Source organism: Furipterus horrens, unplaced genomic scaffold (assembly GCF_987537825.1).
Source record: "Furipterus horrens unplaced genomic scaffold, mFurHor1.1.pri manual_scaffold_4, whole genome shotgun sequence".
Lineage (NCBI taxonomy): Eukaryota > Metazoa > Chordata > Mammalia > Chiroptera > Furipteridae > Furipterus > Furipterus horrens.
Genome location: NW_028327174.1, coordinates 141,128,870 through 141,142,551, shown reverse-complemented (window position 1 = coordinate 141,142,551; position 13,682 = coordinate 141,128,870). Strand labels below are relative to the sequence as shown.

Here is a 13,682-nt window from a genome sequence, read left to right as displayed (position 1 = left end):
GATAAACTTGCTATAATCAAATTCTTTATTTACAGAGATTCCCTATAATGATATAAATGAATGGGTTCCCTTTTAATTACATATACTGTATTTGAAAAAATTAAATCAGCATTTTTAAACATATTCTACAATTAAGCTTTTTCATTAACTCTAACTGGCTATCTTCAAAATTACTTTGAGTTAGTGATGTTAAATTGGTCCTTTCAACATATCTTAAGATATTTAATTTGAAAATAAAGAACCTAGAACTTTTAAAGTTTTAACAGTAAGAGAAGATAGATTCATTCATCATAATTCTAGCTTTTAAGTGAATAGAAAATAGGCATTCTGTTGGAGGCAGGGGTAAGAGGGCACTGCACCTGTAACAGGAAATTTAATTCAAGTGCTAACTCTAGGACTGACTGCATGGTATTGTTCAGTGTTATCATTTGTATATTAGAGATTGTATTTCTCACAGCTCTAGTGAGGTTAAGGTGACATAATGTACATGGAAACTGTAAATGCCATCCATGTACATATAAAATATGTCACTTCAAACTTAATCATAAGCAAGCCATTACCAATGAACTACAGCAGGAAATATTATGTAGAAGTTCAAAGTGATATAATGAACATCATAATCAATAATATTTATGTCATAAAAATCTCACTTCTCATTAACGTATACCATCTTCATTCTTAAAACTCCTACATTTACAATAAGAACATAACAGAAATATTAAAAATACACACACAAATTAGCACTACTGTATAAATTTTTTTTTAAAATCCATTATGTTTTAAAACTTCTATAATTTAGAAATAATTTAGTATTAATAGCATTAATATCAAAAGAAAGATTATCATAGTAGCACTATATTCCAAAAACATTCACAATGAGGAAAAATCTTTAATTATATAAAGAAATAAAGACCTAGAAACTTACTTATTATTAATATGCCTGGAATATGTCCTTCTTCATAGTGAGGAAAGAGGACAATTTTTGGAATTATAACAATATTGTATAACCAGACAAAGACAATCACACCCATGCAGCACCAACCATGTGGATCAACAACAAAGTGAATCCGGAGACCCATTTTGCGGTCCTACAATTGCCTGCTAACCCACAAGGAAAGATGATCCTAAGGAGAGAGAAAAAAGAAAAAGTTAATTATATTAAAAAATTATTTGACTAAAACAAAATTACCTACTGGCAACTATAAAATGATACTTATTGGATAATCTTTGTATTTTTTTAAAGATTTTATTTATTTATTTTTAGAGAGAGGGGGAATGAGGAAAAAAGAGAGGGCGAGAAACACTAATATGTGAGGGAAACATGGATTGGCTGCCTCTCACAGGCCCCCAACTGAAGATCCAGCTCACAACCTAGGCATGTGCCCTGACCGGGAATCAAACCAGTGCCTTTTTGGTTTGTAGGCCAGTCCTCAATACACTGAGCCATACCAGCCAGGGCTTCTTTGTTTATTTTTGACAAAATAAAACACTTCGGAGAACAAAGAGGGGTTTCACAATATTCAAATTTCACCATAAGCTTCAAATAATTTAATTTCAATTTTATTTATAAATTCCTATTACAAAATATAAATTAGCACTATTTTAAGTTAAATACAAGTCTGTCCTTAACCCAGTAATTCTAGGTAAAAACCCAAAATAAGTACACATATCTACCAAGTATATATATATATATATATATATATATATATATATATAAAATATTTTAGTTTAAATCATGAGATTCATGATCATCCACATCAAAATAGTAGTAATTTTGTGGTAGGAGGGGTGTTTATCAACTATAAAGAGACACAGGGGAACCTTTTGGGGGTAGAAATGTTCTATCTCTTGACCTAGTTAGTATTCTATAGATACATACATATGTAAAAATTCACTGAGCTGTACACTTAAGATTTGTGCAATTTAGTTTATTTTAAACCACAGTAAAATGCTTAAAAGTCATTTTGAAAAATCATAATAAAAAGTGAAAATTACAAATTCCCAAGAATATTTAAATTTATGGAATAAAGTCCAACTAATCTTATTACTATCAACTCAAGAAGACTCCTGTTTAAATGGGGTTTTTTTTCAGTTGAACATTAACAAAATGCTAACAGGCCTCCCAATGAATCACTTCAAGATACTTCTATACCTATGGTGCCAAAAAAGTAACTTTAAAAAATCCATACTTTCGTAGATACAACTTATAAGCTTACACAATAATTATATAAGGTCTAGGGGCTCCTTTACAGAAAATACAATGGAATAATGCAATAATAAACTAGGCTGATGTTTCTGAAACCTGTAAGCAAACAAAAATCAATTGAGGATCTTTCTAAGAATATTATTCCCAGACCCCATTCCAGATCTATTGAATCATAATTCTTTATGGAGCAACGCTCAAAAACCAACAAAATGTTTTAAAATGCTCCCCAATTATATGATACAGCTGAATAGTATCTAGGAATCACTAATCCAGAAGCTTCAGCAATGAGTTGAACCCAGTTCAACAAATATTCATTGAACCTCCACTACATAGCAGTCACTTGCTAGGAACTGTAGATACAGTGATGAATAGACATGGTCTTTGCTTAAAGAAACTAACAATCTAATGAGGAAAAGAGTCATAAAATGGGTTTATTATCATATGTTAAGTTCCAGAGACCTAGACAAGTCATTACCAGAGGCACAAAAAATGGGGACTAGTTAAATCAGGACAAGACTCTCTACAGGGCTTGAAACCTGAGTTTAGTCTTAAAAGATGAGTAAAAGTTATCCAAGCAAAATGACAATACTGCAAACAGAAAGGCAAGAGGTACACAAAAGTAAAAGTTGTAGGAGGTATTACAAATTGCCATCATAAATCACAAATCTTTCAGTGGAGAGTGAGTGGTGAGAAGGGGCTATACCATGAAATTCATAAAGATGCTATGTTAGAATGCTTAGATTTCATTCTTAGGCATTAGAAAGCTACTGAAGCAGGAGTTTAACATAAGATTTGTACTTTCAATAACTTACTGAAGCTCTGGAAAGGAAGACGCAAGATCAGTTAGTGTAAGAGAAGACAAAAACCAAAATTAGTTTTGGAGAAGAGTCAGCTGAAGAAAGAGTTAGAATCAAACCAGTACTTTTACTAATTGATTGGATATTAGGGGTCACAAAGGAAACAGTCAAGGATGACTCCCACATTTTCAGTTTATATTCCAAACTACTTCATTCTTAGAATAATTTCTCATTAGCTGAAGAGCCTCAGGATACCATCTCTTAGAGGCCTTGACAATGTTCTTTGAAGCTACAAAGCCACCAGAACAAGAAAAATAAAGATTAAGGATTATTTAATTTTAAAAGGATACCCTTATGCTATCATCCCTAGAACCTACAAATGTTGGGACAGCAGAAAATAGGACAGGAACTCAAATGCAACACCACTTAACTGTTTAAATCAGATATGGTCTAAATTAGTCCTTATCAATGAAATCTAAAATATAAATAGCACCTAGGTCTTTAAAAAGAAGTAAAAGTTGAACTTCATCACCATTTATTTAGAAAATTTAAATGCGTATCAGTATCATTTAAGTGAGAAAAGTCGCAGAGGATAAAACTATGCTAATTAACTTGCTAGGTATTATTTTAAAAAATAAAGGCGCTCAAATAAAAATGATAAGCTATCTACACAGTTAAAAAGAGAAACATTAAAAAGACTGTTTATATTTACACTCTTGCCAACCATCAAGTGCTAAAAGAAATGACAGAAGGCTCTGTCTCTCAACGTATTCAATATTATTAACTTCATGTACTTCCTTTTAATGTTTCAGTTCCATTTAGGACTAAACAACAGATTATGAATTATAATAATTACACAGAACAGAGTAATTTCATTACTTATTTCTAAATTTATTAATATTAGAAACAGGAGAACAAGCCAGCAAAACAAGTAGCAAAATGATCAATTACTCATTCATATTTCAAACTTTTATTTTAAATCTCCTGTATTAGAGAATAATTTTTCTTATCACTAAAAGAGAGAGATTCCTCACAATAGAAAATATTAGATAGTGAAAAGTAAGGTTAAAATGTATCTATTTTTCCTGGATACAAACATAACAGACAACAAACTCTAAAAGAACAAGCATCCCCAAGGAAAAGTGAGCAAAGGATAGTAAAATAAAACAGTAAACAAATAAGATGTTGAATATATTTTTTTAAATACCTGATTAATGAAAATTAGTGCCACATAACCCTTAAGATTGGATTGTAGAGAAGAAAACAGTAGTCTTCCAAGAGCGCCAAACCAGATTACAACCAGAAACCAGAGCTGCAGGATCACTCCACTCAGTTAACATCTACCAGGCGTGGCTTATGGATGAACAGAAACTATTACACATCCTGAGCAACATCCGAACTGAACACAATGCTGCTACTCCGTCTTAAGGGTGACATTTGTAAAATACTTTCATTAGCTAGAGATTCCAACATATTAATTTGTATATTAAATAGTGAGCTCATAACTCAAACTTTGATGTAACTAGTGGACATACTGGTACATCAACATTTTTTAAGATTGTTATCTGGTAACTAACTATACTTGAGTGCTGTGACTAACTTCATTAATGATGCAAATTACTACAGCACAAACTTTTTTTAAAAGAAATTATAATTCAACTCTAATAAACTGGACTGCATAAATATTTACAATGTTCAAACTATTCTGATAGGAAACCCACCTTTCCTTTTTGCCTTTTTGGGAAGCTAAATTTCATCTCACATTTTCCTCAGGAAGAATACTCAAGTCACTATAAAAAGAAAGTGACATAGAACTATAATATCAGAATGCAGATTTCAGAAAATGATAAAAGCCAAAATAATTTATGAGAAATCTAGTGAAACATATATCTCTAAACTTACAGTTTTATCTGACTCTCCACCTCAGCCAGTGGTCTTATTACTATTCCATGAATATGGAAAATATATTCCATCTCCCATTTCTCCTATCTGAAATGTTCTTAACATTTTGCTTACTCTAAATTCAATTCATACTTCAAGGTCAATTTGAATCTCACTCTCCACATAAAAATTTTCCGGGCAACTCAGTTCACAATGATTTCTCTTCCTCTTCTAAATTCTAAATAAAAACCAAAACTAGTAGAAGAAAATAGCAAGTGGTTTTATAATCTTGGAATGAGGTAGGCCTATAGGCCAAGTTTGACCACATAAAGGAAAAAGTTCTGAAGCCCAAGATACACCAAAAACAAAGTTAAAAGACAAAGCATCCCTGGAAAATAATACCATATAACTAATAAGCAGCATACAAAGAAACAGGCAATTCAAAGAAGAAAAAAACCCAATGGCTAATCACCAGTAATTAAGAAAATGTGAAATAACTAGGTATTTTTTTCATCACCTGTATTGACAAAATTTTAGAAAGACAGATGATATCCAATGTTGAGAGGACAGACAAAAAAAACACACTGGTATGCATATAAACTGATACAATCATTTGGAAGGCAATTTGACAGTATCTATTAAAATGCCAAACTCTTTGAGCTAGCAGTTTTATTTCTAGTAATACCTAAAAAATACTCATTACAGTGTACAGGTATATATACACCTACAAGGATGCTCTATACAGAACTTGTTTTTCCTCACCCAAGGACATTTTTTCATTGCTTTTAGAGAGAGAGAGGAAGGAAGAAAGAGAAATACTGATGTGAGAGAGAAGCATTGATCTGTCACCTCCTGTACACGCCCAGACTGGGGATCACACACGCTTGGATGTGGGATCAAACCCACAACCTAGGTATATGCCCCGACCAGGAATAGAACACACAATTTTTCAGTTATGACGCTCCAACCAATTGAGCCACACCAGCCAGAGAATAGAGCACTTTTGGAATCACAAAAATATGTCACAATCTCAATGTCCATGTAGAACAGCAGTTCTCAACCTGTGGGTCACGACCCCTTTGGGGGTCGAACGACCCTTTCACAGGGGTCGCCTAAGACCATTGGAAAACACATATATAATTACATATTTTTTTGTGACTAATCAATATGCTTTAGTTATGGCTGGGGGTCACCACAACATGGGGAACTGTATTAAAGGGTCGCGGCATTAGGAAGGTTAAGAACCACTGATGTAGAGGGAGAGTAACAAGTAAATAAATTATAATATCCATAGTGCAAACTATTTCCAAGTCACTGCAATTTTAGAAGAAAAAAAGTAGGGGGAAGAGTTAGATCTAGACCTCCATATGGCTACCCACCTACAGTGTGGAGTGAAAAAAAAAGGTTACACAGGCAAAATCTATTGGGGAATGGGGGCAGGGGAGGGTCTTATCAGTGGTTTTCTGAAAGGAGAGGTGGAAAAAGATAAACTAGGAAAGAGCATAAGGGAATTCCTGTGGTGCTGATAAACACCTCTGTCTTGATATGAGTCTGAGATACATAGGTTATGAACTGTCAAAACTCAGCCAACACACTTAAGATTGTTGCATTTGATGGTATGTTAATTTACCTTTTAAAAAACCCTGTAAACAGACACTGAACTCCGGTTAATAATATGTATACTGAAGTATTGGGGACAGAGGGAAGGAAGTGTACTGATGCCTGCAATTTACTTTGAACAGGATCCAAATTAAATAAAATAAAATAAAGTGGACCGATAGATGGACAGAGGGATGGATGAGTATGTGATGAAGTTCAGCAAAATATTAGTTGTAAACATAGGTGATGGATATTCAGATATTATACTGTATACTTGTAATTCTTTCTACTCTCCAGTTAAAATATTTTTTATAATTAAATGTTGGAGGGGAAAGCAAGTTATAAAAAAAAGTGTATAACATGATTCTGTTTTTTGTTAGAAGAAAAGTATAAGTAATTTCTGTATATGAATAGGAAAAAAACTGAAAGAACATACCTGCAGAACTGTTAAGAGTGGTTATCACTGGGCTGAGAAAGGAAAGAGCAATGAGAAGGCAGACTTTCACATTGCATGGATGTATTAATGTGTCCTTAGAAGTTTAATAGTAAACATATATAGTTCTAAATTCTTTTCAGCCAATTGAAAAATAAAGATAGCATAGGGGCTGATTAGACACTACAACCTTATCTTCTTTAATGTTTAATTTAAGCTTCTCTCTATCACTGTATGTTATCCTTACTTTAAATATTTTTAAATTAATATTTTAAAAAATGCAATGCAGAAGCATCAGCTATAAATCCACATAAGATTTATAATCCAGAAAGATGTTTCTGAAATTTGTATTACTTACAGGTTATATTTCTCTATTAAAAAGAGACTTATTTAAGAAAATATTTAGTTAAAATTTAACATTAATAATTTTAAATAAAGTAGCTACAATTCTTTCTGCGAAGGAACAATTATTAAATACAACTAACTAAACATAAGAATTAAGGACACTGTGACACATAATTCAAAAACTTATTCCCATGGAAAATTAAATACAGACTTACCACTTGCAAATTCACTGTGATGTGATGGTACTTTCATTTAGAGATTTTATCTTGATTCATTCTTCTTTTTTAAATTGCATTCCAGCAAATGTATCTCTCTTCAATAACAATTTTCCACAAGAATCTATTAATGGTTTAACAAATAATTATCTCTCACAAAGATAAAAACTGTAAGCAGCTAAATAATGTAACCATGAAAATGTCAATGACAAAGTTTTAAGTTCAGAAAGATGATTCAGCTCCACCTGATTCGGTGCTTTCATATCCCACATCACCCTTTAAAAATGTACATTTGATTACTATTATACGTGAAAGTTCTCTCTTTTGAAACCACTCAGTTCCCACAAAAGCAAATCAGCACTATGTGCCCAACATTTGAGCTTCATCAAACTTCCTGACACAAATCACAAAATGACAATCGATTCTGAGATCACTGATGGAACAAAATGCAATGTAATGTCTATCATAACGTGCGGCTAGAATGATCTCATAATAATTGATGAACATAAAATTAAGAGTTTAAAAATAAAAGCAAGTTTTACTTTTAAATGTTGTAAGGAAAAAACTTATACTTCTGTTATAAACCATAAGAAAAACAACCAGAAAAGTTAGTTTCTACAATTCAAGCTTAAATGGTTAACACTGAAGAGTTCTAGATAGCACACACTGATTCAATATTTCATTTATTTAATCAACACCTATTGACTATGTATGTGCTTTGGTAATGGACATAATACCAGAGAGGGGCTCTATCCTAAGTGGAGAAAGACTAGTAAACAGATTAACATCAATACCACATAAGACAAGGTAAGGGGGGAAGAAATCATCTCATATAGAAAGGATATTGTTTCATGGATCTTTTGTCACTTATAAGAAAATTTATGTGTGTACTAGGCTGCAACACAAAACGTATTTCTTCTACTTTTTTAATATTTTATTTATTTTTAGAGAGAGAGGAAGAAAGGGAGAAAGAGGGAGAGAAACATCAATGTGTAGTTGCCTCTCATACACCCCTAACTGGGGACCTGGCCCACAACACAGGCATGTGCCCTGACTGGGAATTGAACCAGTGACCCCTTTGGTTCGTAGGCCAGCACTCAATTCCCTGAGCCACACCAGCCAGGGCCAAAATGTATTTCCTATGGTAAACTACCATCAGGAAAAGATTTCTGGAGAGAGTGAATCTGTGACTTAGCTAAATGAAGAATGGAGGCTCTTCAGAACAAGGGGCAAATAAGCAAAGGTATAAAAGCAGGCAGAAAATCCAATTAAGCTGAAATGACAAAAGTCATTGCATATTGAAGGATGAGATAAAGCATTTCTATCCTTCTGACCACAATCAACTCAAAAAATGTATTTTATAGTGTTGCTAATACACACAAATATATAAGTATATATTGCATGTATGAAATACAAACTGAAAAGTTTAATGAAATATTTACCATTAGTGTGCAATACATTCTGATGTTATTTCGTGACCGACAAGCAGAAAATGACTAAAAATGAAAAACACTATTAAGCCATGTCCATGAGTTTGGATTTCACCCTGAACACAGTGGAAGCCACTGCAGGTTTCAGTCATAAAATGCCATGATGAAACTTGCACTTTGGAAAACAGAGCAACACTTTAAAGAATGGACTTAGGTGGATGGATAAGGCCCCAAGACTGACTAAATGAAATTAGATAGGCTTACTGACATCCCACGTGAGATATAAGGGCACTCAGTAAGCACCCCCAAGTGGTAACTTATAAGGGGAGGCGGTGAGGAAGGAACACTTAAGATAGGAGGCATGCTAAAAAAATGAAAATTAAGAACTTAATAAGTAAATTTATAGGAGTTGGTAAACAACTGAAAGCAAGGAGCACATGCTAGGATGGTTCCCAAGTTTTGGGTTAGGGAGCTGGTGAAGGGTGGTACCACTGTCCATGACGGAAATAAAGGACAAGTCATGACTTTGTTCAGTATACTGCTTATCACAGCAATGAGAAACTGTTACTACTGAGGATGTAAAAAATACATCAAAATAATTATCATTACATTTCCATTCCCCTTAGAGAATTTTTTAAAAACTATTTTCTCCCAGGGTCAACTTTTCTATGGTCCACGACTGTTAGATTATCAAATGTAACTTATCTGTACCCTAACTTTCTAAGCTAGTTTAAAGTTGTCTCCTTGGTTGTACCTTTGTTTCTTTAAGACAAAATATGGAATCACCAAGTAAAGGAGCTGCTGGTCTAATGGGAAAGGAATGAATTAATCTTCCAGAAAAAAGTCTCAAGACAGAATTAAATGCGGTACATCAAAATGTTCTGAAACATGGCCAAGGTCAATGACGCTGTGAAGACCACAACTGCGGTGGCTTCCCACATTTCAGCACAGCAGTTTCTGTCAGTTACATTATTAGGTAATAGCACAGGTCAACCATCCATGAGCCCAACTCCAGTCACTCACTGGCTTAAAGTCAAGAAAGAAATCCTACTTTACTCTTATAGTTATTAGAGCTACACTGCAGCCATAATATACAAAATGAGATTAATATTTCATCTAGTTCAACAACATCACAACCACTGTGGAGTCAAACCTCCTCTACATGGGATAAAAGCTATGTTAACCTTAAAAATCTGAGAAATTTTAGGATAACAAAGAATACCCCAAACTTTCATAACTATAAAATGTAACTAAATATTTTTAACATCGCTATGTCTAAAAGAATACAATCAACAATTATATAGAGCACATAAAAAAAAAAGGTTTCCCCACAGGGCCAAAAGAAAATGGTTAAAATATATATGAATATATAAAATGTATACCTATAATTGCAGCTTAAAGTAAGTTCTAAAAACAAAGTTACAGCTATATACCTTTAAATATATGTTTATACAGCTATTTAACTTCTGAATTTACCTACTCTAAAAACTGGTTAAGTTAAATAATTCTACCTAAAATATCCTTAATAATTAGCCAATGAGGTATTTAATTTTTGATTATCACATCAGTACTGTTTACTTCAATAGAGTAGGAAATCAATTTTGTACAGAGAGTAAAAAGAGAGCCACATTCAAATTATGACACAGCCTCTTCAGTTTCTTTTCAAGCTTCAGTTTAACCATCTGTAAAATGTTGATAAAAAAATATTAACTCACGGGGTTGTTGTACTTAGAAGAAAAAATGCCTGGCAAATGACAAGCACATCCATAAATTACAACTTTAAAAGAGAGTGGAAGAGTGGAGAGGAAGGGAAACTTAAAGATGAATTCTACTTCTAGTCTTACAAACTCCAGAATGAAAAATGATTCTGGGTCCCCATCATTAAAGTAGTGACACAATTCAATCATACTCCAGTTACCTACTTTCTCTAACACTAAAGTCTGAGAACTTCTTGTCAGAGATGAGAAACCTCAAATGGTACAGTCTTTCAGCTAACATCATACTACAAGCATGTAGTGAGGTTGGCATGAGGTCTCTTCAAGCAGAGACCCCCAAAATAGAGAGGTGATCTCAAATAGAGAGAACTGAACTGAAGCCTGCAAACTACATTTATTTCAGGTAAAAACAAGAGACCTGGTGACTTATGGAATGAAACATGGAAGAAAATCATGACCTGATTTTAGGAGCTAATGAAAAATGCGTAATTTAAATAAGGAAATCTGATTCAATAGTTGAGTTCTGCAGGAAGATTTTGTGAAAATGTGAGCAGTGCTACTTCATGTCTATGAAGGTGGGCTTCTTAAACTAGGCTAACTCAATTTATCAATGATTCTTAACCGAGAAATCACTATTCTAACAATAAGAAAGTCTGGTGGTTTTCCATTCTTGTTTTTCATCTATATTTTTTACTGATTCAAAATAGTTCAAACATTTTCAACTTAAGCAGTATGAATGCACTGATTATTCTACTAAATGCTAAAATGTCTTTTTTATAGGTAATGCATTTTAAAAGTTGAATCTGAGCCCGAATAGTTTACTAAATAAAATGTCTTGATTCTTTAATATAAAAGTAAAACTGAGCTTAGGGAACAACTTTCTGGTAATAAATTATAATTTTTCCTCTGTCTTCCTTGTTATCCTGGTAATACTGATACCACCACTATGTGGCCTTCTAAGCTGAAAAGGATTTTGACTCACAATCACAGTGCCAGGAAAAAAGCTCCATGGAGACCTAAGTAGACTTTTCAATTCATTTCTTCAGTAATACATGGCATTATTTTATCCATCCTCTTTTCAAAAGTTCTGAATCAGTCCCTATGAATTAAAGACATCAGGCAGTGGGCAAATAAGTAAAAATTTTATGATTCACTGATTATCTTGTTTTAGAACCTACCTGCTAAGCTAATGGTATGTGTATGCATTTTAAAATGCTTCAATTACTTTAATGAAATAATAACCTAGAGATAGGGAATGTAACACAATTATCACCATTTTTATTTGGTCTGTCTCATATACTTCAACTACTGTAACTTCTAACTTCAAAGTTAGAAAAACTCCTAAAGTATGTTAAGCTTAACAGAAATCACAACAGTTTGAGAGGACCAAATATAACCTTATTGCTTTAAATCCAAAATGAGGAATTCTGGAATAGTACAATACTACACCAAACACAATTCCGAAAGTATGGAATTACACATTTTTTACTTAGATTTTGATATAATTTTACTAATATTTCTCAAAGAAAATGTCTTAAATGTACGTTTAACAAGTTAAAGGGTCTTAAGTTCTTCACAAACATACATATGCCAAGTAAGCATGGAAAAGTGAATAAGTCTTAAAGAATGCAGCCTGACTCCCTAGTTGTATGGATGAGAAACCAGCATGGGTCGCTGACCTACCCATGACCCCACAGATAGACTGTGAAAGCAGTGGGACTAAAATCCACAAAATCCAATGTCATTTGGTCCCCTCTTTCTGAGTTCTCATTTAATCTCATCTTCAAAAATCTTTTTGACATTAAGACATAACTAAGCAAAATAAGGCACCTCTCTGGGTTTTGTATTTAAAATAAATCAAATCTAAAAGGTTGGTAGAATTTAAGATAATACACAAAAAGCATTTTAGTCGAGGGATGGCACATACCACCTTATCGTCATCATTATTACTACCTCCACAAGGAAGTTAGTGAAGTTTTGCAGTATACATATTAGCATACTAGGCTGAGGACCCATTTGACACATTTCTCACTCACACTTAATTATTATTAGTCCTCTATACTTTAGACTGTAACTTTACACTATGATTTATTACCTGCCCACAATGACCTTGATTTTTTTTCCCACTTGTACTTTTATGGACCACTATAGTACAATATTTTCAAGTAATAACTGGTCAGGTTCTCTCAGCCCTAGAGATACAGACATCCTCCGCTGACTCACAAGGGATCATAAAACGTGACCCAACTATAGCTTGAGAAAGACCACAACTTTGAATGGACTCTCCAGTTAAAACCCAGCGACTTATTACAGTGAATGGTGACCAGTGCAAACTGCTGCCATTTATAAGCCATTTTCTCAAAACCACTCTAGACTCTAAGGGAAGGAGGCAGGTCAATAAAGGAGTGAAAACTCTTTCTCCTCCTGCTGATCATCTGCAGCCTCACACCAGCGACCTGGAAATGAATGAAAGGCTGTGGCAGCATGAATCCGAAATCCCTGCGCAGGTCTGAGATCCGGGGTACAGAGAGGTAAACAGAGTTCACAGACGAGAAACTTACGGCACAGATTTCATACATTTTTTAAAAAAAGAAAGAAGGAAGGAACAACCGTATCAAAATCACCTCGACTAGAGCAGGAGCCCACTCACCACCAGTTAATGGGAGGAGCACCTGGCGGGCTGTTGCAGCGCCGGCTGGAGATGCCCTGAGGAAGGCCAGGCCAGGGGCGAGCAGGGCACCCAGAGGACCGGGGCTCGGCGCGGGAGCGGGAGGCAGGTGCAGGGAGGGGGCAGGGCGCGGGGCGGGAGTACAGCCAGGTGCGGGCGGCCGGGCGCCCAGGGGCGGCGGGCGGGGGGCCCGGGAAGGAGGGCGGCCCCCTCGGCCCCGCGCCTGTTCGCACTCACCGGCGCCGGCAGGCTCTCCTCTCGCCGCCGTCGCTCTCGCGGCCGCCGGCGGCTCCTCCAGCTCCAGCTCCACCTCCTCCGCCTCCTCCTCCTCCAGGCCCTCCGCCGCCCAGGCAGTGCCGCGCTCCTTTTCCGCTTCCGGGAGCCCGAGCGCCG

At 34.9% G+C, this 13,682-nt stretch overlaps 1 protein-coding gene across 1 annotated transcript in view; it reads right to left on the bottom strand.

The window, feature by feature from the left end:
- ZDHHC21 (zDHHC palmitoyltransferase 21) overlaps nucleotides 1-13,378 on the bottom strand; it is a 69,115-nt gene extending 55,737 nt beyond the window's left edge. Inside the window, exons 1-3 of the mRNA XM_090274093.1 lie at nucleotides 13,246-13,378; nucleotides 7,477-7,600; nucleotides 926-1,124 (exon numbers count right to left, since the gene is read on the bottom strand). Of these exons, the coding sequence (XP_090130219.1) occupies nucleotides 926-1,079 (154 nt within the window). The 5' untranslated portion in view covers nucleotides 1,080-1,124; nucleotides 7,477-7,600; nucleotides 13,246-13,378. The remainder of the gene's footprint in view (nucleotides 1-925; nucleotides 1,125-7,476; nucleotides 7,601-13,245) is intronic.
- Nucleotides 13,379-13,682: the final 304 nt, after the last annotated feature.